Source organism: Watersipora subatra, chromosome 1 (genome assembly GCF_963576615.1).
Source record: "Watersipora subatra chromosome 1, tzWatSuba1.1, whole genome shotgun sequence".
NCBI lineage: Eukaryota > Metazoa > Bryozoa > Gymnolaemata > Cheilostomatida > Watersiporidae > Watersipora > Watersipora subatra.
In genome coordinates, this window is record NC_088708.1 from 13,418,637 (window position 1) to 13,442,531 (window position 23,895).

Consider the following 23,895-nt stretch of genomic DNA (forward strand, 5'->3'; position numbering starts at 1 on the left):
TCTAATGAGAAGGCAGCATTATAGCTACTACATGCTTTGTTGGTGATCATGTGTGTGTGGCTATTCTGTCAACATATTTGCAGTTCACCAACCAACTTATCTCTACAGTGCTTTGCTGGATATATATGCATAATCTGATGTGAACATACGGTTAGTATAAATGTAAACTATATCTATACTTAAAACTCTACTGCAGAGCATTTGAAAATTTCTTCAAATTCTACAAACTGATTTGCTCTTTTTAACTTAGTAACTAATTTTATGAAATTTCCTGCTTTTAAATATCATGTTATTTAAAAGATATAACTATAAAAATACATTGTTAGAATGAAGAGAACTTTAAGTTAATATAGCAATAAAATATTGCCTTCGTTTTCAGTCTGCAAGAGAAAAAGATATTATAATAATAAGTTAACAGATATTAAATTGTTACTAGTTACTAGAAAAGGACAGTAAAAGTATAATATTTAGAATTTACGAAAGCCTTAGGACAAAAATGTTTGGTTAGTGCAGAAGTCTTCGACTGTGCAAATTATGTTTCAGACGACCAGGCCAGCTAAATGGATATTAAAGATAACTTGGACATTGCGCTGAAGGACCTCTGTGAGGATTCTCAGGTTATGGCTGCAGCAGACATGATTAGCCTCAATTTTACGCGTCTAAATGGCTCAATTGCTCTTGGTGCGGGGAAAAGCTTTGGTAACCTTCATGACATCTGCGGCGATGTTGACGGTTATGTCGGCATGATTACGAAAGACTCAAATGAATTACTGCATCAATTACAGCACTACTTAAATGGAATCGCCAGTTTCGTTGTTTGCTTGCTGGGATGCATGGGCAATCTATTGTCTATCATCATATTGCTTGACAAGATGTACACCTGGAGTACAAATATTTACCTGCTTGCCCTTGCTGTCGCTGACATGTTCCTACTCATTTGCGCCCTGCTGATTAGTCTCAATGATATTGTTGATAACAGCTCTTCTCTATCCGCAACGGGGGAGATAATTCCTGAGGCATATACTTACCCTTATATCGTGCCCATAGTTAACATATTCCAGACGATATCAATATGGCTTATGGTTGCATTTACTGTTGACAGATACATTATGATTTGTCATCCCTTTCAGGGAAGTAAGTTTTGCACCCGGAAACGAGCGAGCATTGTAGTTGTGTGTCTTTACATAGTTGGAGTGCTCTACAACCTTCCCCTTTTTTTCGAATCTAAAACTGAGGTACTGCTCGAGGATGATAAGAAGTACATCGGAAGGGTGCTGACCGAATTAGGGGGCAACGACCTATATTTAAAAATTGTTCATTTATGGGCTTATTCGATATTTATATTTGTATTGCCTTGTCTGGCTCTAACAGTGCTCAATGTTCGGCTAATTATGGCGGTCAAGAGGTCAAGATTAATGGGGAGAAGGATGAGTTGGGGCAAAACATGCAACCATCGCAACGACACAACGCTTATGCTTGTGGCAGTAGTCGTTGTCTTCCTTGTCTGTCAGTTGCCAGCTCTTGTTTCTAACACCATCTATGCATCGAATACTGACAGGTTCATCAAAGGTGGAGCCGAGTACGACCACTTTCGTATCATCTTGGAAATATCCAACTTTCTCGTTATTTTAAACTCGGCTATAAACTTCCTCCTCTACTACATGTTCAGCCCCAAGTTTCGTGCAGCGGTTACACTCAAGTTTTTGAGCCCGTGTGTGCGAGGAGGAAAGCTGTTAGTAGCAACCTTCAGTCAAAAATTATCATACAACGAGAGCAAGTTAGAAACGTGCCCAGCTCTCTGCATGAATCAGACGGCAATCGACATGGAGATGGCCTCGCAGAATAAGACGAAATCTTTTGTTTCTTCTAGAGAAGCAAAAACTTTCAACATTCAGATATCTTGCGATGAAAGACAACTCGTAACGCAAGAGCTCGCTCAAGAACTTCTGCACTTGAACAGAGATACACAAAATATAAACTTACAGAGTAACGGCGCGAGCAAATATAGTGGTATTAGCAAGAAGTCACGCCCTGCAAATGTTTAAACTTGTGATAGCACCTTGTTAAAAGAATGGTGGTACTTGTCCGATTGCTTGTCATGTGTAGTCGTTCACCTCTTTAATCATGTTCCTGCCAAGGAAGGTTATGAAAACCTTATTGTATTTTTGTAACGTTTTGCTATTTTTGGCACATTGGTTTAGTGAGATAAATACATGTTTGTCTATTATTCTGTATGTCAAAGCTGAAGTTCTTAAAAGCAAAACTTTATTTATCAAAGTTAAAAAGATCCGCTGATATGTAGTGCCTTAATTACTATGTGATAGTATAATAGTACTATGTGATAGTATAATAGTACTATGTGATAGTATAATAGTACTATGCGATAGTATAATAGTACTATGCGATAGTATAATAGTACTATGTGATAGTATAATAGTACTATGTGATAGTATAATAGTACTATGTGATAGTATAATAGTACTATGTGATAGTATAATAGTACTATGTGATAGTATAATAGTACTATGTGATAGTATAATAGTACTATGTGATAGTATAATAGTACTATGTGATAGTATAATAGTACTATGTGATAGTATAATAGTACTATGTGATAGTATAAAAAATTATGTTATTGGTTCTCATTGATTAAAACTATTACCTCATTTCAAAACGGCTTTAGGAATTTTAGACAAACTATAGTGGCTGCTGCCATTCAAAAGTACAATAAGGACATGCTTAGCACGACATACCAGTCACTACATAAAGTACAATAAGGACATGCTTAGCACGACATACCAGTCACTACATAAAGTACAATAAGGACATGCTTAGCACGACATACCAGTCACTACATAAAGTACAATAAGGACATGCTTAGCACGACATACCAGTCACTACATAAAGTACAATAAGGACATGCTTAGCACGACATACCAGTCACTACATAAAAGACAATGTGTAGGTCAGCATGCGAGATGCATAGATGAATGCTCAGATAAACAGCGTGAGGCTTGAACTTTTCAAGTTCATGCAGAACTACGTGCTGATGTTGCTGATGTGTACTGTATCAACTCCGGTGTCATATGACTGACTCATAAAAGAAGCTATACATATGTAAATGCTTTTCTGAATCGACCCCTTTCTTTGGTTTAGTAGCTCACACCATACCATATGTGGTGTGAGCTCATAAAATACATGAATTAAAAGCTATTTTCTCGATACCTTCTGCATGACAGTTGTTACTAGATACAAATCTCACAAAATAATCTTCATTATAATAAGGAACGTGTCTGTCAGCCTGCTCACAGCTACTGCAGTTACAGGTTGGAATTATGGCTATATACAGGATTCAAACTCATGGCATTCAGCTAGGTGGCCACCTAGCCCTCTAGCAATGCCTTCCTTACGAATACTTGTGTGCATAGTTATTCTCTGTGCCTTATTGGCACACCTGACGATCTCTTACAGGACACTAGACTGCCAGGGTACTAGTTAATATAAAAAGTGTACAATAAATAGCATAGAGTTGACAGCTTACAAATCTTGCGATGAAAAACTTTTAAATGTTAAACTTATAGAAAGGACACGATATTTGGTATTTACAAGGCATTATTGGTTTTATGCATGAGATGTTTGTTTTCACCATAAATATTATTGGAGACTGCTATTTGCTATGGATGAAGTAGAAATATTTCTTGGAATGCTCTGTGTATATACTACGACTGTCATCAACACAGGGTCATGTGTGCTAATAATGAACTTTTAAATATCTGACAGGAAGTCAGTCATGTGAGATATGATGACCGCAGGAAACTAGCACCTGCTCCTTTCAACATCTCCTGGTTAAAGTGTGTTCACCCTGAATCACATAGGAACAGAGGCCTTCACAAAATAATTGTGAAAAACTCTGACAGGAATGCTAGAGAGTTTGGCTGACGTTCCCGAGCATGCATTATGGCTTTTGTATTACAACCCCTTACATTCAAACTACTCGCAGATTTACACACTCAGCATTTAACAGTTTGCAAACAAAAACCGTAATCCCCAAGGAACTAAAGAACTTATGAACGTTTATCGGATGACAGTTTCGCTTCTCGTGTTAAAGCCGATAGTATTAATATCCTGCATTTGTGAGACTTCCAACTGTTGGCATAGACAATTCTATCAACTACATAACGTTATTATGACTTTACTCCTAAAGAAATTTCGACTATTACGTTGGCCGTAATATAGTAGTTTGAACCGCGATAAAATGAGGCTGGAGAGACTACAAAAACTGTCTCAGAGTAAGTAATTTTACAAAGTTGTGATGAATACGATCATAGGCTTTCTATTCTTGGTTTACAAAAGCTCTCTGTGTTATTTGACGTTTATTTTTTAAAATATGCTGCTAAAATATCTCAACCAAAAAGCCATCCATTAAAGCAGGATATTTCACCTATATAGAAGTTGGGCAAAAAGTTAGGTGCAAAAAGAGTTTTTCCTTCAAATATTACCAATTTTCTTTTTTGCAGCGTATTTTCTAATGTCCTTGCAGACATTGATCAATGAGAATGAAGTTAATGTCTATTTATCTGTCTGCCTATTTAAACTTTGGCTACATTCTAATTGAAACATGTCACTGGCTTCAATAGTTCAACTTGTCCCCAGTAATCAATATGGGAGTGTTTAAGGGTTCAACTGCCCCCCTCCTTCCATAACCCTTTTTCCATCCCCCTACTCCCCACCCCACGCCTCGTAGTCAACATGAAAGTGTTTAAGGGTTCGACTTCCCCCCCTTCCGCTAATCTCCCCCGTACTCAACATTGAAGCATTCAATGGTTCAACTGGTCCCCAGTAATCAATATGGGTGTGTTTAAGGGTTCGACTGCCTTCTCCCTCCCCTTCCATCCCCCTTCTTCCATCCCCTACCCCCCACCTCGCGCCCCGTAGTCAATATGGGAATATTTAAGGGTTCGGCTGCCCCCCCCCATTCCACCCATCTCCCCCGTACTCAACATGGAAATGTTCAAGGGTTCAACTGGTCCCCAGTAATCAATATGAGAGTGTTTAAGGGTTCGACTGCCCCCCCCCCCTTCCATCCCCACCCTCACCTCCCTCGTAGTCAACATGGAAGTGTTCAAGGATTCAACTTGTCCCCAGTAATCAATATGGAAATGTTTAAGGGTTCAACTGCCCTCCCCTTCCCGTAATCAACATGGGAGTTCAGCTGGCCTATAATTAAAATAGGAGCACTCCGTGATCCAGCCATAAGTGAAAGAAGGATGATTAAACAAGTGAACTCATACAAAAAAGCCAATGTCAATATCTAAAGCACTGTCTATTGTAAATTATTTACTGCCTATTTCAAATTCATGTATAAGCTACTGTCTGGTCAAAAGAGTAACCATTTTGTCTAGTTAACAGCAGCGACAGGTGTCTACAAGTGACATGAGAGCCTGTCTCACGGCAGCCTTGCTTATTTCGCTAGGCAGTTATGCGGAGCCTGAGGCGATGAGTGGAGAGGCTTTAAGGATTTACGAAAAGAACTGTCGAAAATTGGAGGGGGAAACTCTTACAAATACAACAAACATCACACAAGCAACTTTGCTAAAGAGGTTTTGTGAGAATCCAAACAGTATTATTCCAGACTCGAAGAATGACGTGGTTCTGCAGACGCAGTATTATCTAACTGGAATCACAGGTTTAACCGTTTGCGTATTAGGGTGTGTTGGCAATGCCTTGGCAACCGCTATCCTACGCAAGAAGATTTATTCTTCAAGCACCAACACCTACCTGCTGGCACTCGCTGTGTCTGACACTTGTCTCCTCATCTTCGCCGGCTACTTCAGTCTTTATGATATTGTCAGATCTTCAGCTTCGATTTCGCTGTCAGTGGAAAACTTCCACTCGTACATGTTCTCCTTTGTTAATGCATCAGTAAATCTGTTTCAGACAACCTCAATTTGGTTGGTAGTCGCTTTCACAGTTGACCGATATGTGATGATTTGCCATCCTTTCAAGGGAATCCAATTTTGCAACCGAAAAAACGCAATTATTCAAGTTCTGTCTCTGTGCCTCGCAGGTACTCTCTACAACCTGCCCAAGTATTTCGAATACCAAACCACCGTTCAGTTTTTAGCGGAGAAGAAGTATGTGCTCCGTAACCGGCGTGAGTTCGCAGACAGCAGATTTTATTCGACATTTGTAGACTTTTGGACTTATCTGATTTTTGTGTTTGCTTTGCCTTGGATTATTTTATCTGCGCTCAACTTTAGGCTTATAGCGACCGTCAAACAGTCTAAAACGACCGGCAAGCGACTGAGCTTAGGAAAAACATGCAACCACCGCAATGACACCACATTGATGTTGGTCGCTGTCGTGACAATCTTTCTCATATGTCAAATGCCAGCTCTGATCGCCCACACAATCCGAACTATGACGTTTAATGAGTCGAGCATCGGTGAGTTTGGTTACAGCCGTATGCTAATCTTCACAGAGGTCGCAAACTTTCTTGTCATACTAAACTCTGCCATGAACATTCTTCTATATTATGGATTGAGTCCTAAGTTTCGAGGAGAGTTCTCAGTCCAGTTCTTGAGACCATGCTTGCACAAGAGCCAGCTAATTGTGAGAGCTCTCAGCAGACAGTTTTCACATCGTAGCAGTTCGACAGTCAGCTCAGCTCTTTCCACCAAAGGCTGCCCACCCGATGAGACAATGCACGGAGTCTATGCTTGGCAGGAATCAGAAATCACTAAACAATCAGAAACGACATCGCAAGAGCAGTCTATGATAAAGAGATCATTTGGTACTCTAGCCTCGAGCGATGGAATTTGTCTGGCAACACCATGCGATGTAGAGAGATTCACCATCAGCGACTCTAGTCTCATAACACTAAGCAAAAAGGGTGCAAGCAAGGAAATTAATGTATAAACATTCAGCTGGAGAATGATTAACAGACATGGTCTGCCATTAATTTATTGTTTTTCTTTCTCGGTGTTCATCTATGCTTCATTATTAGTCTTTTTATTTTTAGATATCACACCATTTGCTATATTGCAAACACATATTTAAGATATATTTAATGTAGTATTCTGACAATATAACTCAATTCACTCCTGGTGGGCTCTAAGTCAGCAATAGTGAATTATTCAGAAGTATTGTGCATTCAACAAGAATAAATTCTCTAGAAGAACCACAAGTGGCTAAGTTTATTGCAGGGGTGGGGGATAGTAAAGAAAGTAGGCGGGGATAATGCAGCAGATGCTAGTTAATTGGCAAACACCATCATGCTTCCAGTTATGATCAGATAACTCTATGATATTGATAAAATATGATGTCTATAGAGGTCATCTTATCCAGAAGGTTGAGGTAATTTGCGAAAGCATTATTTGTTATTTGCCAGAACATGCGATAATGAGAAATATGACAGCAATTTTATAAGTACATAATTGATGCCAAGAAAAGTCAATACAGGACACCAAACAGCAGACAACCTTGTGGATTGAGTATACGGTACTAATAAGTTCTTTATTAAAACGACGGCTGATGGTGTATTCACACCACGTTTTAAACACATATTGATAAAGTAATTATAGACAAAATAACTTGAAATTATCTGTACATCACGTGAATGAATGCAGTTGCAATGAGTTGCTATGCAAGTATAAGTTAACATGGACGGGTGCTGAATGCTGAAGTTGTTGGAGCTCCGCTGAAAAGGAGCCGATGTCAGCTACTGCTCAATCACCTCCCACAAACCTTTTATCGTAAACCCTTCCTTCAACTTCTCTATGGCTAGCCCTAGCTCAGGGCTATAAACCGGTTCACCGTCAGTCCTCTTTGAGCCGTCAGCAAAATATGCCTGAAAGACAAGGAATGGTCACAGCAAACTTATTCTTTTTCGTCAGCTGAGAAATTTAGCAAGCATTAGGAGATTAAGACTGAAATCCATAATATATATTAGACTAAGTTTTAAGATCACAGTGTGGGTTGACACCAAACAACGCACTCAATTAATGAAGAGCAGCAGCCGCGAAAACGAGGGAATGTTTGGTAAGGCAACCAATCGTAGGCATCATTTATCATATCAAGAAGAGATATTTTTACTCTTTTGTCATATCAAGACACAGAAGTAAAAATAAACTCAATTAACCTATTTAATCAATTTCTCAATTAAAACCATCAATCAGGACACTCTAACCAAACAAGACTTGTACATGTAAGTTACAGGACAAGACATAGCCTGTGATCTGATTTCTATAGTCCCATTTTAACAAATTATAATTGACTTGTCTGCAGCTCCAGCATGCTAGGTCATGAGTCTAAACCCGTAATAGTGAGACAATAATTAGTAGACACGATATGAAAAAGGGATGAAGGAGGAGCAGTTGTTGCCCTTATGCTGCTTTGAAAGGTTACTTTGTACTACCTGCAGGAAGAGTGGATTCATAGAGCGAACTTTTCATCTCATTTTGTTATTTAAAAAAAAAACAGGAATGTTTGAGAAAGTTGGAAGCCATTACTGTGTATACAGTGGCTGTAAGACATTGCACAAGCACATGCTAATCCAAATCATTCTCCACCAGGTATTCAACTCACCGCCATCACATCCCCCTGGCCTTCCACAGTTTCAATTTCAATGTCATCCTGAGTAGGAGCGATAGTAAGCTGGTCTGGGTCCTCTACCTGTATTCAAGAGTATATAAGGTGAATGAACGAGCGAGCGGAACGTGACATGTTCAGTGGAGGATCAGTTATCAATCAAAGAAGACTAGGGTTTATATAATCTTAGTTGTAGCACTGGTGTCAGACAGTCAATAAGTGAGCAGAGGTACTAAAGTCTGTTAGTTGCTGAGTAAAGAGTGAGGTAGTGAGTTGGAAATTAGTTGGAGTAGCAAATCACATATTGCTAGTAAATGGAGAGTTAGGTAGTACAGAGTTAGGTGTTCAGTGGAGAGTTAGATAATGAGTAAACAATTAGTTATTGAGATATGAATTATTTAGCAGAGAGTAAGGAAGTCCAAGATGCTTCAACCACTGAATAGTGTATAGTATTTTGCAATACATGTACTTGTACAACAAGGATTACTGACTGGGTGACAACTTTGCCTTAGAAAAGAGCTTCAACAGCTTAAAAAAGAGCATCAACAGTGCATGATTAGTTCTAGATAGTGTAATGGACTGACAGGCAGTCAGTGATTAGTCAGTGATTAGTCAATGAGTACACTGCTAGCTACCGAGTAGGAAGTATCTTAAAGTCTGAATAAACTACAGCTACCAAGTGCAGTCGTTGTCATTAAGGTTAATTTAGATTCCCATACGTGTGTAATGCACGCATATGGGTTTCAGATTCCAGTTGTGTACATCTCTCAAGTGTATTAGAATTATAGCATCTCTTACTATGATTAGGCAACATGATGGCAGGGCAGGCAGGCAACAATTAAGTTGCACTAGCTGCACTAAGCAATGCATCATTTAACACCATAGCTTGAGATCTTTGCAAATACAGTCAAACATGGATAACTCGCCCACGGATAGCTCGAACACATGGTTAATTCGAACGGTTTCTTTGGTCCGTTCCCACGTAATGATAAATTGCTATAGATAACTCGAACTCAACACTGTTAATTCGAACTGTTTTTTTGCCCAACGGCTACCGAAACGGTTGTTATCGCTTTAGAAAATCACTTTATTCAAAGCCATAGAGGTAAACCTCATCTTTTCGTAATTCATAAGCGTCGTTATTACCACCATCGGCAAAATATTTTTGTCAACGACTTTTCTAAAGGTTTAGTGAAATTTGATTTATACTGCTATACGATGAATAGCACAGGCTAGCCGGGTCACACGCGCAAGGATTTTCGCCACGCACATACAAAACAAAAACAGCATGTTGTTTTTGCTTTGTATGTGCGTGGCGAAAATCCTTGAGTGCGTGACCCGGCTAGCCCATGACGAATAGTTTTCCGACGTTGATTCCGTGTTGAATCAACGTCGGAATGTTGAATGTTTAAAACGTCTTAAAAATTGTTGTAATTAAACGTATATGTTGTCTTAGCTAAAAAAAACTATTCATCGTTTGACCTAAACACAGAATACGTGTGTACATTCAATAAGTATCCATTCAAAAAGCGTAAGTGATATACAATGTATCGTAAAACCTCGTAAAACTTTTAATTGACCTGCCTCGGAGTGTTGCTCTTAACGAATCCCAGGTAAAGTAAGGTAATCTTTGCATAAACTTCAAGAAAAATCGGCAAAATTGATCGTGGGTAAAACGCTCAAAAGAAAAAGATGTCTTTTCTTTTGAGCATTTCAACAACGATCAAGTTTTGCCAATGTCAATCTAAAAAACGTCCTGGCAATAACATCACCTCAAACAACAAACCAATCTCAAGTGATAGAAAAATCTCTATACTTTTTGATAAAAACGTTTTAAACTTTACATTAGAAGCATTTAATTTGAAACAAGCCATTTGTGCTTTTGGTTTATATTATAGTTTGTATATGTACATGTATCTACTAATAAATAAGTAAATACATGGACTTGTGACAGTGCTCTGATAACTTGAACGCTCTGATAATTCGAACACTTTTGCTCGGTCCCGTGAAGTTCGAGTTATCCATGTTTGACTGTACATGTAGTTCAGGCTTTTGACTAGAATAACAGATCGCCTGGCATATAACAAAAAGGTTCAGTTAAAGCTAAAAATTTCAGGATTGGATTCATTCGTCGGTTTTTCTTGCTCTAACTCATAGAGTGCATATTGCGTCAATAGCTTATTGTCAAATGCGGCAGATAGAAGACAATTCCAAGTTTACGTGTCCAGTCAATAATAAATATTTTTCATGTGAACTCTAAAAGGGTATAAGTAAGGAATCGGAGAGCACAGTGAATAGGATGTTGTATAATGTATTAGTAGTGAACAAACTTACCAGCTCCTCCAGTTCAAACTCTATACCAAATATTGGGCAGTTGCCATATATCTTGTTTAGACTCACAATCTGCTTGGCTGTCTCCTGCAGCTTCTCAGATGGATCTAGTCTAAATCCCAATACATATGCTCCACTCTGAAAAAATATGAAAATTTTGTTTTTTCTACAGGAAGAAGTATCTACAGCTGTATATGCACTGAGATCAAGCGAAAGAATAACCATTTGCTTAAAAAAAAGAAAACCGTGTATAAAAATGGAATCCTTTTTCCTCGATAAACTATTATATGAGATCTTTATAATATCTATGTCTATTATTTCCTTATTTGTTCCATCATTTGTAGAGGTACGTGCACATACCAGCATACATTGTATATTTATGTTTACAACCACACTTTACATAACAGCAGTATACTACATAAACCATTGCTTGAGTTGGCTTTACAAATGTACGAGCAATAGCAGGCAAAAAATTTAAGTAGAAATGCTATACAACCGCATGCGTGGTAATCCATTTATCAGACTTGCAAGTCTTCAATTAATTTTAGCCTTAAAATTTTAATAAGTTAAGGAAAGCTTTTTTTGGAGTTGCGCAGCTAATAGAGAGGGACTAGAGAGCTATCACTGGGTTAGGATAGTTGTTTTTAATGATTGACGAGTGCCGGCACAGGGGTAGGAGTTTTCAGACTTGTTAGGAACTTTAATGACTGACAATTGCTGTTTGCACATACCTACACATTCAGGCAGGCCTACCTGAGACCTATAGTATTTGTGCTATCAATGATTAGAGGCACAAGTGCTTTGGTAATCCAGAGGTAAAATATAGAGCTATCTAAGACATAACGCTTCATACAAGCTCAAAGTTGAAATAGACAAGGTAACTCGATGCGGAGTGCAATCGTTGTAAATCCCATGCTACAATGATGAAGATCAAGGTGTCTCTCAAGCCATTACTGACCACACCAGCCTGTATGCAATGAGAGTTTCAAGGTCTGTAGCTAAAATTACCGTTAGCAGGATGTCATTAATTCTGAGTCTCACGATCTATCAGACACTACGTATAACCAGAAATAGGCAACATAGCGTGCTACAAATGGCAGTCGACCTTTACTCTCGGTGATTATAGATAGTAAACATGACATTCTGAGCTGCTAGACAGTCAGAAGTGAATCCAGCACACCCTTCAAGATTGCTTTGCAACACCTATATATTTCAATTATATTAGCTCATAATGGAGAATGCTAATGATGCCAGAGTACATGCCAATTTATGCGATCGCTACAGGATCATTCCCGACAAGAGTCTCAGAATATACAATGGTGAATCTATTTGATTTATTTGTGATATCATTTATTATATCAGCTTGTTATATATCATTTATTTGATTCACTAACTGTTGCCCTTTTATTACTATTCTTGTATGGCATAGTTTGGAAAACATTTCTCTTTGAAATAAAATTGCTGCCAATAAAGTAGTAAAAAAACGAGTGAGACTACATGTCTTTATTACCAAGTATTCCTTGGTGATGAGCGATCTTGCTTGGACACTCATATGTTTTCTATGCAATCATTTTCAAATGTGGATGAATTTTTTTACTCATCAACATGTCTTTAAATTTTTATATAAAAAAATTAGTTTTCATCGCTTATTAGCCTGTGAACTAAAAATAGACTGACTGTCAAGACTCCTTGATTCACACCTGCCAACTAACACCCTTCTTACCATTTCTTGCATCACAGACTAACCTAACCAATAGGAGAGAGATCAAAAAAATGATCTATTATCAGTATATATCAGGTTCAGAACTGATGCACTCCTTGCCCCAGCAACGGGCTAAGAAAGAAAGACCTTTTTTATGTTTCTAAACCTCCTCACCTTTATCCTGCTGTATTTGATACGATGCTTTACTGTACATAAATGCAAACATGCGAGTTGATTGCGCAATTGCTATGACAGGACAAGCTAAGATATCAACATCCTAGGGATAATGGGTACAGCAAAATATACGAGGGATGAAAGGAAAGACAAATGCTGTTGGATACACTTGGGAATCAGTCTGGGTCTCTTCAATAACTGGTATCGAGATTGTTAGCTTTCTAACAACTTTCCAAAAGCTCACAATTGGTAATTAATCAATCACCTGCGGCATCCGTTTCCACAAAAGTACAAACCTAGTAACATAATATTCAGATGATTATACAAACAAATAATTTGTTTTGTAAAGGTATTCCTAAGCCTAATGTGGATTAGGCATGCAGTTCCGGGTTAACAAATGCATGGCATCAGCTCTAGATGATTAACACCCAGATACACGTACATCAAACTGGAAAGCTCAACAAGGCGCTGGGATGTACATATAAGAGGAAAGCTGAACAGCTAGACAAACCTTACGCTCGTTGGCAGCGAGCGTGTCTCCGCTTAGGCATACCTGAGAGGCAGCAAAATTTTAAGAAACTTTCCACGACTTACCAGAATATGGATTAGTTGAATAAACAATGATGTATAATAGCTAGGAAATTATTGACATTGTGTAGAAGCCATCCTTTTGACAGCAAGAAATCTAATTGGCTGCAGCAGACAATCTACTGGCGCTGAGCCAAGAAAGGTGAGTTGCTGGAATATCGATGTTTGTAAAATATAAATTGAATAAAAAAGTTCAAGGATTTTTCTCATGATGTCCAAAGATTATGTTTATATATTGTTGCTACACTGCTTACATGTTTCCAAGCATGTAAACAATATGTTATACAATATGTTATAATTGTACTAACAGCTTGTATAAGTGCCTTAGCAAGCCTCGGTGTTTCAGCAATAAATCGTACACTCTTCTGTCAAATCCAAAATCAACTGGTTAGCCCAGCATGCAATATTGTACCTAAATACAGTATATGCTACATATTATCTACATGTATATCACATATTATATACATATAAACTAGATATTATTTACATATATACTGTATGTTACCTACAGATATACGACATTTTATCTACATACTAGGTGAATGCCCGGGTAATAAAAAAGTCTTTGGACAGAAAATTCGCTTTTATTTAACATACAACAACATTTACCATTTTAGCTTTTAAACTTCTAAAACTTCTTAAACATGAGAAAAGTATTCAAAAAGTTCAAATGATTTAAGAAAACAAAATAAAACACTTGTAAAGGTTTTCAAACTTTTTCAAACAACTGTAACTTTTAAATTTCATATCATGAAAGAAGTGTTTCATTGAAATAAATTAAGAGGAAAAATGAAAATGTAAAAGTGTTTAAATGTAAACGTGAAATCATTAGCGAGTAACGGCTAAATATAGTCTGTTTTGATATGATTACAATGAAAAATTATTTGGTATACAATTATATGATTTTAAATCGTTTCAGTGTTGGCATGCGAAAATATCGTAGGCTATAATAGACGTACACAGAGGGGTATAGAAGCCCATAGTAATTATCTAATGCAATCACCTCCTGGTAAAAATCATCATCATTAAAAATTAGTAACAAAACAATATGTTAACCTTAGTAACTATAGGTACCTACAATGACTTTATTGCATTTTGCGGTTATGATCTGTAAGATAATATAACATTAAAGTGTACTACGTGAAGAGTTCTTACCTTCGAGACAGACTTGTAACATAAACGCTGAATCTAATTTAAATGAATTTAGTTTACTTAACACATACTTAAAGGAAGTTTTAGTGTGTATTTTAGTAAACTTCAAACATTTAACTAAAACTTTATCATTTATCCATTTGTGAATCCATTTTTGCCATAACAGATAAAGCTGAACTCACCATGGCGGGCAACGTATATCTCGTAATAACCCATATAATCACACAAATTGCCAAATTTTAGTTTCAAGAGAAATTATTGTTGATATCGTGTGGCAGAAAAAATTTGCCCTAATGAAAAAATAACGAAAAAACATGGTGTTTCTTAAAGTTAAGCGAAAAGTTTTATAATAGAGGCATCGTTATGTGTGGGTGCAATGCTCAAATAATACGTCATTTAGCATGCGTACGCTATACGGTATATGATAGTGGCTTTGATCAATACGCCTTATATAACTCAGTGGTAGAGCGCGTGGATTTAAAACTTGTGGTTGCAATCTCCATCTCAATGCGAAATTTTAATTCTAAGATTTTAATAGCTATAGCTGGACATACACAGACACACAGACACACACAAACGTTGAGAAATATATATCTAAATACCTATGCTACATTTTAACTACATATATACTACATGTAATCTAATGTACATATTATCTACATATATACTACTTATTATCTACGTATATAATACATGTTATCTACATATATACTAAATATTATCTACATATCTACTACATACTATCTACATATCTACTACATACTATTTACATATATACCACATATTATCTACATATATACCACATGTTATTTACATATATACTATGTATTATCTACATTTATACTACATGTTATCTACAAGTATCCTACATGTTATCTACATATATACCACATGTTATCTACATATATACCACATGTTATCTACATATATATTACATATTATCTACATTTATACTACATGTTATCTACAAGTATCCTACATGTTATCTACATATATACCACATGTTATTTACACATATATTACATATTATCTAAGTATACACTACATGTTATCTACATTTATACTACATGCTATCTAGATATGCATACTACATGTATGTTATCTACATACATACTACATATTATCTATATATAATTTTAACACTAGTGTTACCTTATACTATAATACATAATATATCTCAGTACAGATTCAATGCTGTAATTGATATGAAGTCATGAGGTCATCCAGACATGTTCAAAGTGTATGAAGTAGGATGCAGCATATCGGAAGCTAATGAAAGCTTATTATTTATACATATTCTGGTATCTCATGTATTGGTGATGCACTGATACGTGATTTAGATGCAAATACAAAACAAAATTTAAACTTACTTTTAAACATCAAATCTTGAAACAGCAAATCATTGTTTGCAAAAAGTTTTTTCATAAAGCTATTCTAAGCCTATGACACTTTTTGTTAAAAAACTATGGTTTCGCCGTGGGAGCGATTATATATTTATGACTAATGAACAGATTCAATAACAAATAAAAGTGGTTTAGATCCTGCGAACTCATTCACCCTCATTACTTCCTGCCAATGAAATGATGGAAATCTAAATTTTGTGCTAGAAACAGAGGCTACACAGCACGCATGCAGCAATGGCAAAGTTAGAGAAAGTTAAGCATTTCTGCGAAAATCTTAAACAGATTACACAAATACGTAGGATGTTTTATTTATACAACAGTAGCGCTTGGTTATGTATATTGATTACTAAACAAAGGTATCAACGATCAAGTACAACGAGTAGTTTGTACAATTACGTTAAGCTGACGTTGTTGGCAGCGGTACTGAGCTATCCACGATTACATTCATGACTTGTACCGACTTGACTCCTGCAGTTATAATAAGACATTCTCGAGACTGTTAAGTAGAAGACATATGGCCAAGGTGCTAATTAGGAACACCATACACGAAGCAAGCCAATAATAAATGTTTAGATAACAGAGCAAAGGCCATAGAGGTATCCTTATTGCATATATCAGATTTTCCGGGAGAATATGCTTTGGTTTCTCTTATAATAACATGGCATTGTTATTATTATTTTTATCGTTATTATTAATGTATTCAGTCTTTTTATTATGATAAACAAAAATAGCACCAGGTTGTTGAAAAAACCCGGTTATAAACTGAAGAACAAAGGCGCACACTACTTTTCTTTTCTTCGGATGAAGTCGCCTACCAGGCATCTGTTAGGTTTAGGCGTTCACAACTCGATGGTTTATCATTGAAACAATGGCTTATCGTTGACACGATGGCTTATCGTCGAAACAATAGCTTATCGTCGACACAATGGCTTATCCTCAACACGATGGCTTATCGTTGGCACAATGGCTTATCGTCGCCACGATGGCTTATCGTTGACACGACGGCTTATCGTTGACACGATGGTTTTTCGTCGACGCAATGGCTTATCGTCGACACGATGGCTTATTGTCGACTCGATGGCTTATCCTCAACACGATGGCTTATCGTTGGCACAATGGCTTATCGTCGCCACGATGGCTTATCGTTGACACGACGGCTTATCGTCGACACGATGGTTTTTCGTCGACACAATGGCTTATCGTCGACACGATGGCTTATTGTCGACTCGATGGCTTATCCTAAGGAGGATGCTTCAGACAACTGTTTATTACATGACATAATCAGTGCTTTGTGCCAATCTGGCTTTTCCTGAGTAAACAATGTAAGGGTAAGAGACAGGCATATAGGCATGATATAATCCAGTAAAAAGGAACTATTCGCTTATTAAATAGATATTAATCTAGCAAGAAATGTTTAAACACTCACAGAGGCTGAAGTCTCTATCACTAAAGCTTGACCAAACTTTGAGTCTCTCACTTTCACCGATTTCTGGAAAAAACAGAAACAATGTACTTCATTCTTGGCCATATCTATAGGGATAGTAGTTACACAACAAAGACTAGCTTAGAGTATACATACCATCTGTAGATACGGGATGCTAACGTTGAATCCTTCATTGAGGTTGGCATGCCAAACCACCCTCACATTTGTTATGAAAAAGGTTCCTAGATTACCCTGAAATAGAATAAACATTCTCTGGTAAACTCCACCTGACAATTGACATTTAAAAGTGACTGTAATTTGTAAGTGTGAAATGGGTGAAGCTTTTAGTGAATCTGCCTATCAATTATAGAAGTTGGGCTAGTCATTATCTGTCCATCTCTGAAGCACTGTAGTGATTCGGAAAACATTCGGAAATGTACATGAAAACGGATTGGGAGAAAAGATGATAAAATAGAAGAGAAGAATAGAAATATAAAAATAGAGAAAATAATAGAAAACATAAGAGTATTGAGAGCATCTTAGGAGTGAAGTTGAGAGAGTGTGGTAGGGAAAGAGAGTGTGACTGGGAAAGAGAGTGTGGCCGGGAGAGAGAGTGTGGCCGGGAGAAAGAGTGTGGCCGGGAGAGGGAGTGTGGCCGGGAGAGAGAGAGAGTGGCTAAGTTATTACTAGAATCTAATTCAAACCAACTTTAACCGATGGAGACTGATTGCAAATGCTACGTTACAAATACATATACTACAGAATGGTAAAAGGAAAGCAACAAGATGATTCAATTCTATCTCTGCAACTGCAGCAAGGTTAGAATAATCATTCTTATAATAGTAAGCACCCACTATAATGGCTTGATACTCGCAGTAATAATAGATTTATTTTTTGTTATTACACAATAACCCGTGTCCCAAAGCAGTTATTAGTGGAACAGCAGGACTTGACCGAGTGGCACCAGCCAGCTAGTTCACCTCAAGTGCTACAGAGTGCCACACATTCATGGTCTCGTCAGAGTATTCCTAGGTGATTTGAGGTTGAGCAAGGCCAACAATCACCTGGTGAACATCGCCTTACTAACGCCAAATCCCATTGGACAAAAAAATGCCTAAAATTAAACGCTAACATAAAACCTTGATAGACTTCTATAATGATAAAGAATGTCAAGGTCAGATGTAAAGTGAGTCACAAGAACCTGTTAGTAAGACAACCATTGGCCAATTACAGATTAAACTAAAGCTAGTAGTGTAGCCAGAGTTTGGTAACAGTAATCAGTTGGGATATCATTGAAGTTAGAGAGTCGGCGGCTGATCTAGATAAAAATGTATATTTTCCTCATCAAACTTTGTAATAATCCAGACAGAGTGGATTACTTCAAAAATATATTTTGTAGAGTGTGCTGCATAAAACATGTTTGATCGCAGTAAAACATACTGATTATATAATACATAGTCTGTCCTGCCAAGTACACCGAGCATCATAATCTGAGTATATAATATTCAGTACACTACAGCAAGTTTTGTATACTGAGTTTAATAGATTGCATAAAACATGAAGCAGACTATAGAGCGCACATAATAAATTGACAATGATATACCGTTGGTAAGAATAATGATGGGATAAATTCACATCAACAAGAATAACGGAACCATATATAATGTATTCGTGATTTGTTGGAAAACAGCGCGTGCGCGATCATGTACCACATAAATTAATTATGGAAAACAGGGGTCGTGTTTGGGTGACACAGACAAAACATACACACACACTAACTTTCAGACCTTGGTTTTTCTTATTGAAGATGTGTAGTCACTTCCTCTCTACGCATCTCATGAGACTTTAAAAAGAGCTCAATTATGCTTGTGCAGCTCCAAAGGCATGAGTGTTATAAATCAATAGCTCCAATATAGGGCTTTGGTGATTGTAAGAGATTGCAGCCCGCCAGCAACCGTCATCATTTGAGTGAAAATTATGAGATGGTCACGATATCACAACTTGGAAAACTGACCATATTTGGATTTTTAGTAGAAATAGTCTCAGCTTACCTACAGTATTTTAGATTTGAGACTGAAGAACATAGCTACCTGATCACTAGAAAGATTCCAGACACCAGCGACCTTGTCGTAGACTTGCTCCAGAGGGAGTATGTTTAGGTTTTTGTTCTGTATGAGAGCCCCTCGTAGCTTCAGATCCCTGTAGAGTTTGCTTGTCTCATAAGCTCGGTGTACAGCAATGATGGACGTAAAAAGCCGAGGTGAACCCGGTATCTGCCATTGAGAATTGTGTTATTAAAAACTCAAGAGTGAGCGAGTCTATTAGAAGGACTTGCCTTCAACAAATAAATATATTACAGAGGGCAAACAACTCAAACAAGCTAATCTTGCAAGATGACAACAGGAAGAAATTATTTCTTTTAGTATTAGTTTATCCTTATTCAAGTCAATAAAGATATTTTTTTATGTTTGGGCTGCTGAACTTTTTAGAAATGCCTCTAGTCGTGGCACAGAAAGACTTAGCAAACCAGGCAAAAGAAATCATTGGACAGGATGATGCTTGTAGTTTTAGAGTCATTGCTACTGAAAATAACATTACTCATCACTCTTGCTTATTACAGGGTTAGTTAGAAGTTCTAGCCCCTAAAGGCCGCCATGATTCAGAAAAGAAAATTGCAAAAGGTCGACTCTCAAAAGCATATCATCACACTGGCTACTCACAATACTTTGTCCGATCCTAACCTGGGTGAGAGAAATGGCCTAACGGAGTAAAATTAATTTCAAAGCACGCGAGCCAAGCTTAATATCCATTCTAAAAACTGAAAGCAGTTAAAGCAGCTGTTGATAATCAGGTGCCCCGTGTTGGATCCAAACAGAGCAACACACGGAACAACTAAAGATATCTTAGCTTGGCCTCAGCTAAGTAAACTGTAGGCTACGGAATGCACATGGTTGACTATCTAAACCTGTTCCTCGAGGATTTCCATTCTAACCTTCCGGTAGCTAAAGTGATAATACTCCGTGTTCAATACCTTTAAATGTACAAATTAGAGTCTAAAGTCACCATAGATTTGTCTCTCAGCGTATACATAGAGGGTATCATATAGAGAATGCAGCGTTTATGCATACATGTATTAGGAATGTGAACGATTGGCAGTTTCTCAGAATGACTCTGTACTAATCTACTCCCAAAAAATACTCACCAGGTTTGTAAATATGAACTCAAATCTTGTGTTATTAAATCGTGTCAAAACAAACATGGCGCTAGCTCCGCCTCCCCTCGATTTCGACTGCGCTGTTTTGGTGGTTATGTTAATGATAGTGCTGTATCCGATCGCTGCCAAATATCAAAGATCTTCAATTGTAAACAGCAAGATATTTGGACAATAATGTTTGGTAATGCCTTGATATGGTACATAAATATGAAGGTAAACCAGTGTAAGAATAATTAATCAAAATATATTTCATACAAACTAGTCAAGTCATCTGAATACAGTTCATGTTTGTAACACAGAGACATGCACTGAGAGCTGATGAGTTCGAAGAGCGTAAAGTCTTCAATATTATTTCAAGTTGCTAATGGTCAGTTTATGCAGCTATTTGCTGGTGTTTGAGCAACCAGTTACTAAATCAAGCACATATTTCAAATTGCAAAATTAAGATAAAAAATAAAGCGGTAGTTCTGTTGTAAGAAGCTCAAGCGACACCATTCTGTGGACAGAAAATTCAGCAGCTTCTATCTTGAGGAAAATTCATGATGCTACCAGTAGACCTCAATCATATAATCCCAAAAAGCTAACCTCAACCAACCACGAAGACAATACCAAAGCACTAACAGTTAGACAATAAGAAAAACCTATTTGAAAATTTGTGTCATTTGTGTCAACCCGCAAACTAGCAAAAGATTACAGAATATTGGAAGGAAATTCTTTAAGCCCCGTAGCTACCCATTAGCACCCTAACATCACGCCGCAGTTGTATGTATAATACTAAAAACAGCATTTACAACAGGAACAAACAACTCCTAAATCATGGCACATGACTGCATAACAATACTGTATTAGGTATGAGTTAGTAATTAATAACTGCACAACTCCTATCAGACTGCACTACGAGCTAGAGTGCAGTAGAAAGCATCAATAGCTAAACCTATACCATAAATGAGTCTTCAATATATAGCGATACAGTCAAAGTCAGCTTCAGTTTTGACGATTGACAAACTCTGAAAGGAATGCATATCATGGCTAATAGTCAGACGTACACCACCTATAAAGGATTATAGAGACATGAAAACTGTACTTATAGAAAAGAAACTGTATTATCTTTACCTGAGCTTCCCAGCTTTAAATATGCACTCATAGTTAGTATGAGGCAGTAGAACTTATAGCAAATGTTTGTTAAATGACACGAGCTGCCTGACCACTAGCAATTTTATGTTGTTTGAAGGACTTTGATCCCCTGCCTAAGAGTTGATTTACTGTATGAAACCGATTCTAAGCTTTTTAATATTCCGCACCATTCAACTATATAAATTTGGTAATTAAAATAGCCATATAAATATGAGCTCATTCCTATCTTTTTTCTAATAGGTTCTAAATAATTACCCTTACAATGATCTACCCAGTAAATCTTCATGTAATTTTGGTATACTATAAGTAAAATCATTATTATACATCTATGTAGAATTATACGCACATCAGTAAACAAACCAATAAGGGCAAACAAGCCAAAGAAGCTTCTCACCATAATGTATGAAAATAATGTTTCATATCACTCAGCCCAATCGGAAAAAGATGTTGAGGAAACTTTTCTATGTACATAACAAGGCTGATAGACTATAGATAAATAATACTCCATGGCTTACATAGATTAACTCGAGGCATGGCAATGCAGTGCCATATAATCCGTAGATTAGATACAACCAGCCGCCCTGTAACAAAGAAAAAGTTAAATAAAACAATGTAAAAGCGCAGAGAGTTTGACCAGCTGTTCAGCTAGGTAGTAACAACAAAGTTAAAACAAACAGAAACAACAGGTGAACAATTTATTTTACTGTCTCAATATGGCAGCAGCTGCGAACAGTTTTTAATTGATTTCAAATCAAACTGAGTCACCTTATACCTTACCTCGGTCACCATTGTTCCCCTTAGTGTCCTCTATTGCTTCTAACCTGTCTATGATCTTCTCTCCTGGTCTCAACTGCATAGCCCTTTTAAAAATCATAAATAACACGAGGTACAAAGATAGCATTGAAAATGTACAAATTATGATTTAAGAAACAGTTTCAGAGTATTTTTACATTTTTGGGTTTTTGATGATTATAAAAGATTATAAAAAGCGACTGTTACTGGTTAAGTATAGAACTTTGCTCATCAGATTAAGTTATGGTAAAACAGAATTCATCTGTTTAATATAGATGAATGAGAGCATGTAAGAAGATGTCTTTTACTATGTCACATATTCTGACAACGAATGATTACAGTATAGCCAAAACAACTTAACAATATTTGGTGCTAAGAATATGATGAAACGAAAGCAAAGCAGTGTTAGTAGAAAAGTTTATCACATGTCTTGTAGTGTGTGGAGCTCAAAAGGAAAGTGATGCTTGTTTTATTTTAACAATAGGTGTGTATATATATATATATATATATATATATATATATATATATATATATATATATATATATATATATATGTATATGTATGTATATATGTATATTTTCTCAGAATCTTGCCAGCTATAATGAAAAGGTCATGCTGGTGAAAAATATTTAACAAACAAATTAATAATAAGTAAAAGATGAATGCTTTTTTGTTGATTACAATCAGTAGAGAAACACAAAAAACATATTTTTACTGTAGAACTTTAATTATCTGTCTTTAGTTAAGCGTGCATTCACTGACAGGCTGTCAACAGAACAGCGCTTTCCTGCACGGCCTGCACCTACTACTTACGAAATTGGAATGTCAAATCTAACTTGCCGATCTTCCCATAGCTCAGCCGCCATAATTCCTTTACCACAAGAATGATACGAATTCTAAAACACCACATAAAACAGATATATCATTAAGAAAAAAAGTTTGGCCATTACCTGCTGTTAAAACCTGCTGTTAAAACCTGCTGTTAAAACCTGCTGTTAAAACCTGCTGTTAAAACCTGCTGTTAAAACCTGCTGTTAAAACCTGCTGTTAAAACCTGCTGTTAAAACCTGCTGTTAAAACCTGCTGTTAAAACCTGCTGTTAAAACCTGCTGTTAAAACCTGCTGTTAAAACCTGCTGTTAAAACCTGCTGTTAAAATGCTGTTACCAGCATTTAACAGCGCTGTTAAAACAGTCAGCCCATGGAAAACCAGGCTGACTATAGATGTATTCAAGCCATCTGTAAATAAGTTAGACTTACAAGTAATTTACAAACAAATTAACAATGCTTTAAGTTGCTCAATTAATCCGCAATTGCGCAATTTTTAAAACCACACAACTGATATTTATAGGTCAGCTAAACAAAAAAGTAAACCATCATTAATTAGAGTTAC

General features: G+C 36.8%; 3 protein-coding genes across 3 annotated transcripts; 2 read left to right on the top strand and 1 right to left on the bottom strand.

Moving 5' to 3' along the window:
• The first annotated feature begins 7 nt into the window (after positions 1 to 7).
• LOC137404867 (FMRFamide receptor-like) lies at positions 8 to 2,221 on the top strand. The gene is made up of 2 exons (XM_068091096.1): positions 8 to 150; positions 544 to 2,221. Exon 2 carries the CDS (start codon positions 561 to 563, stop codon positions 2,043 to 2,045), a length of 1,485 nt encoding a protein of 494 aa, XP_067947197.1. The 5' UTR covers positions 8 to 150; positions 544 to 560; the 3' UTR covers positions 2,046 to 2,221.
• Positions 2,222 to 5,433: 3,212 nt separating this feature from the next.
• LOC137402183 (G-protein coupled receptor daf-37-like) lies at positions 5,434 to 6,918 on the top strand. The gene has a single exon (XM_068088705.1). The coding sequence runs from the start codon at positions 5,434 to 5,436 to the stop codon at positions 6,916 to 6,918; it is 1,485 nt and encodes a 494-aa protein (XP_067944806.1).
• A 482-nt stretch (positions 6,919 to 7,400) lies between these two features.
• LOC137400172 (Bardet-Biedl syndrome 5 protein homolog) lies at positions 7,401 to 23,432 on the bottom strand. The gene is made up of 10 exons (XM_068086493.1): positions 23,317 to 23,432; positions 22,488 to 22,570; positions 22,226 to 22,291; positions 20,565 to 20,698; positions 19,453 to 19,635; positions 17,519 to 17,614; positions 17,366 to 17,428; positions 10,924 to 11,058; positions 8,587 to 8,673; positions 7,401 to 7,849 (listed from the first exon to the last, which is right to left on the bottom strand). The coding sequence occupies exons 1-10, from the start codon at positions 23,367 to 23,369 to the stop codon at positions 7,721 to 7,723; spliced, it is 1,029 nt and encodes a 342-aa protein (XP_067942594.1). The 5' UTR covers positions 23,370 to 23,432; the 3' UTR covers positions 7,401 to 7,720.
• Between the last annotated feature and the right edge of the window lie 463 nt (positions 23,433 to 23,895).

What these genes read in the sequence shown, in the direction of transcription:
- LOC137402183 (XM_068088705.1), top strand. Translation starts at nt 5,434, where the DNA reads ATGAGAGCCTGTCTCACGGCAGCCTTGCTTATTTCGCTAGGCAGTTAT.
- LOC137404867 (XM_068091096.1), top strand. Translation starts at nt 561, where the DNA reads ATGGATATTAAAGATAACTTGGACATTGCGCTGAAGGACCTCTGTGAG.
- LOC137400172 (XM_068086493.1), bottom strand. Translation starts at nt 23,369, where the DNA reads ATGGCGGCTGAGCTATGGGAAGATCGGCAAGTTAGATTTGACATTCCA. An exon ending in TGATAGAGACTTCAGCCTCT is followed by an intron (nt 11,059 to 17,365) that starts GTGAGTGTTTAA and finishes ATATTTTTTCAG; the next exon opens with AGTGGAGCATATGTATTGGG. An exon ending in AGTTTGAACTGGAGGAGCTG is followed by an intron (nt 8,674 to 10,923) that starts GTAAGTTTGTTC and finishes TCTTGAATACAG; the next exon opens with GTAGAGGACCCAGACCAGCT.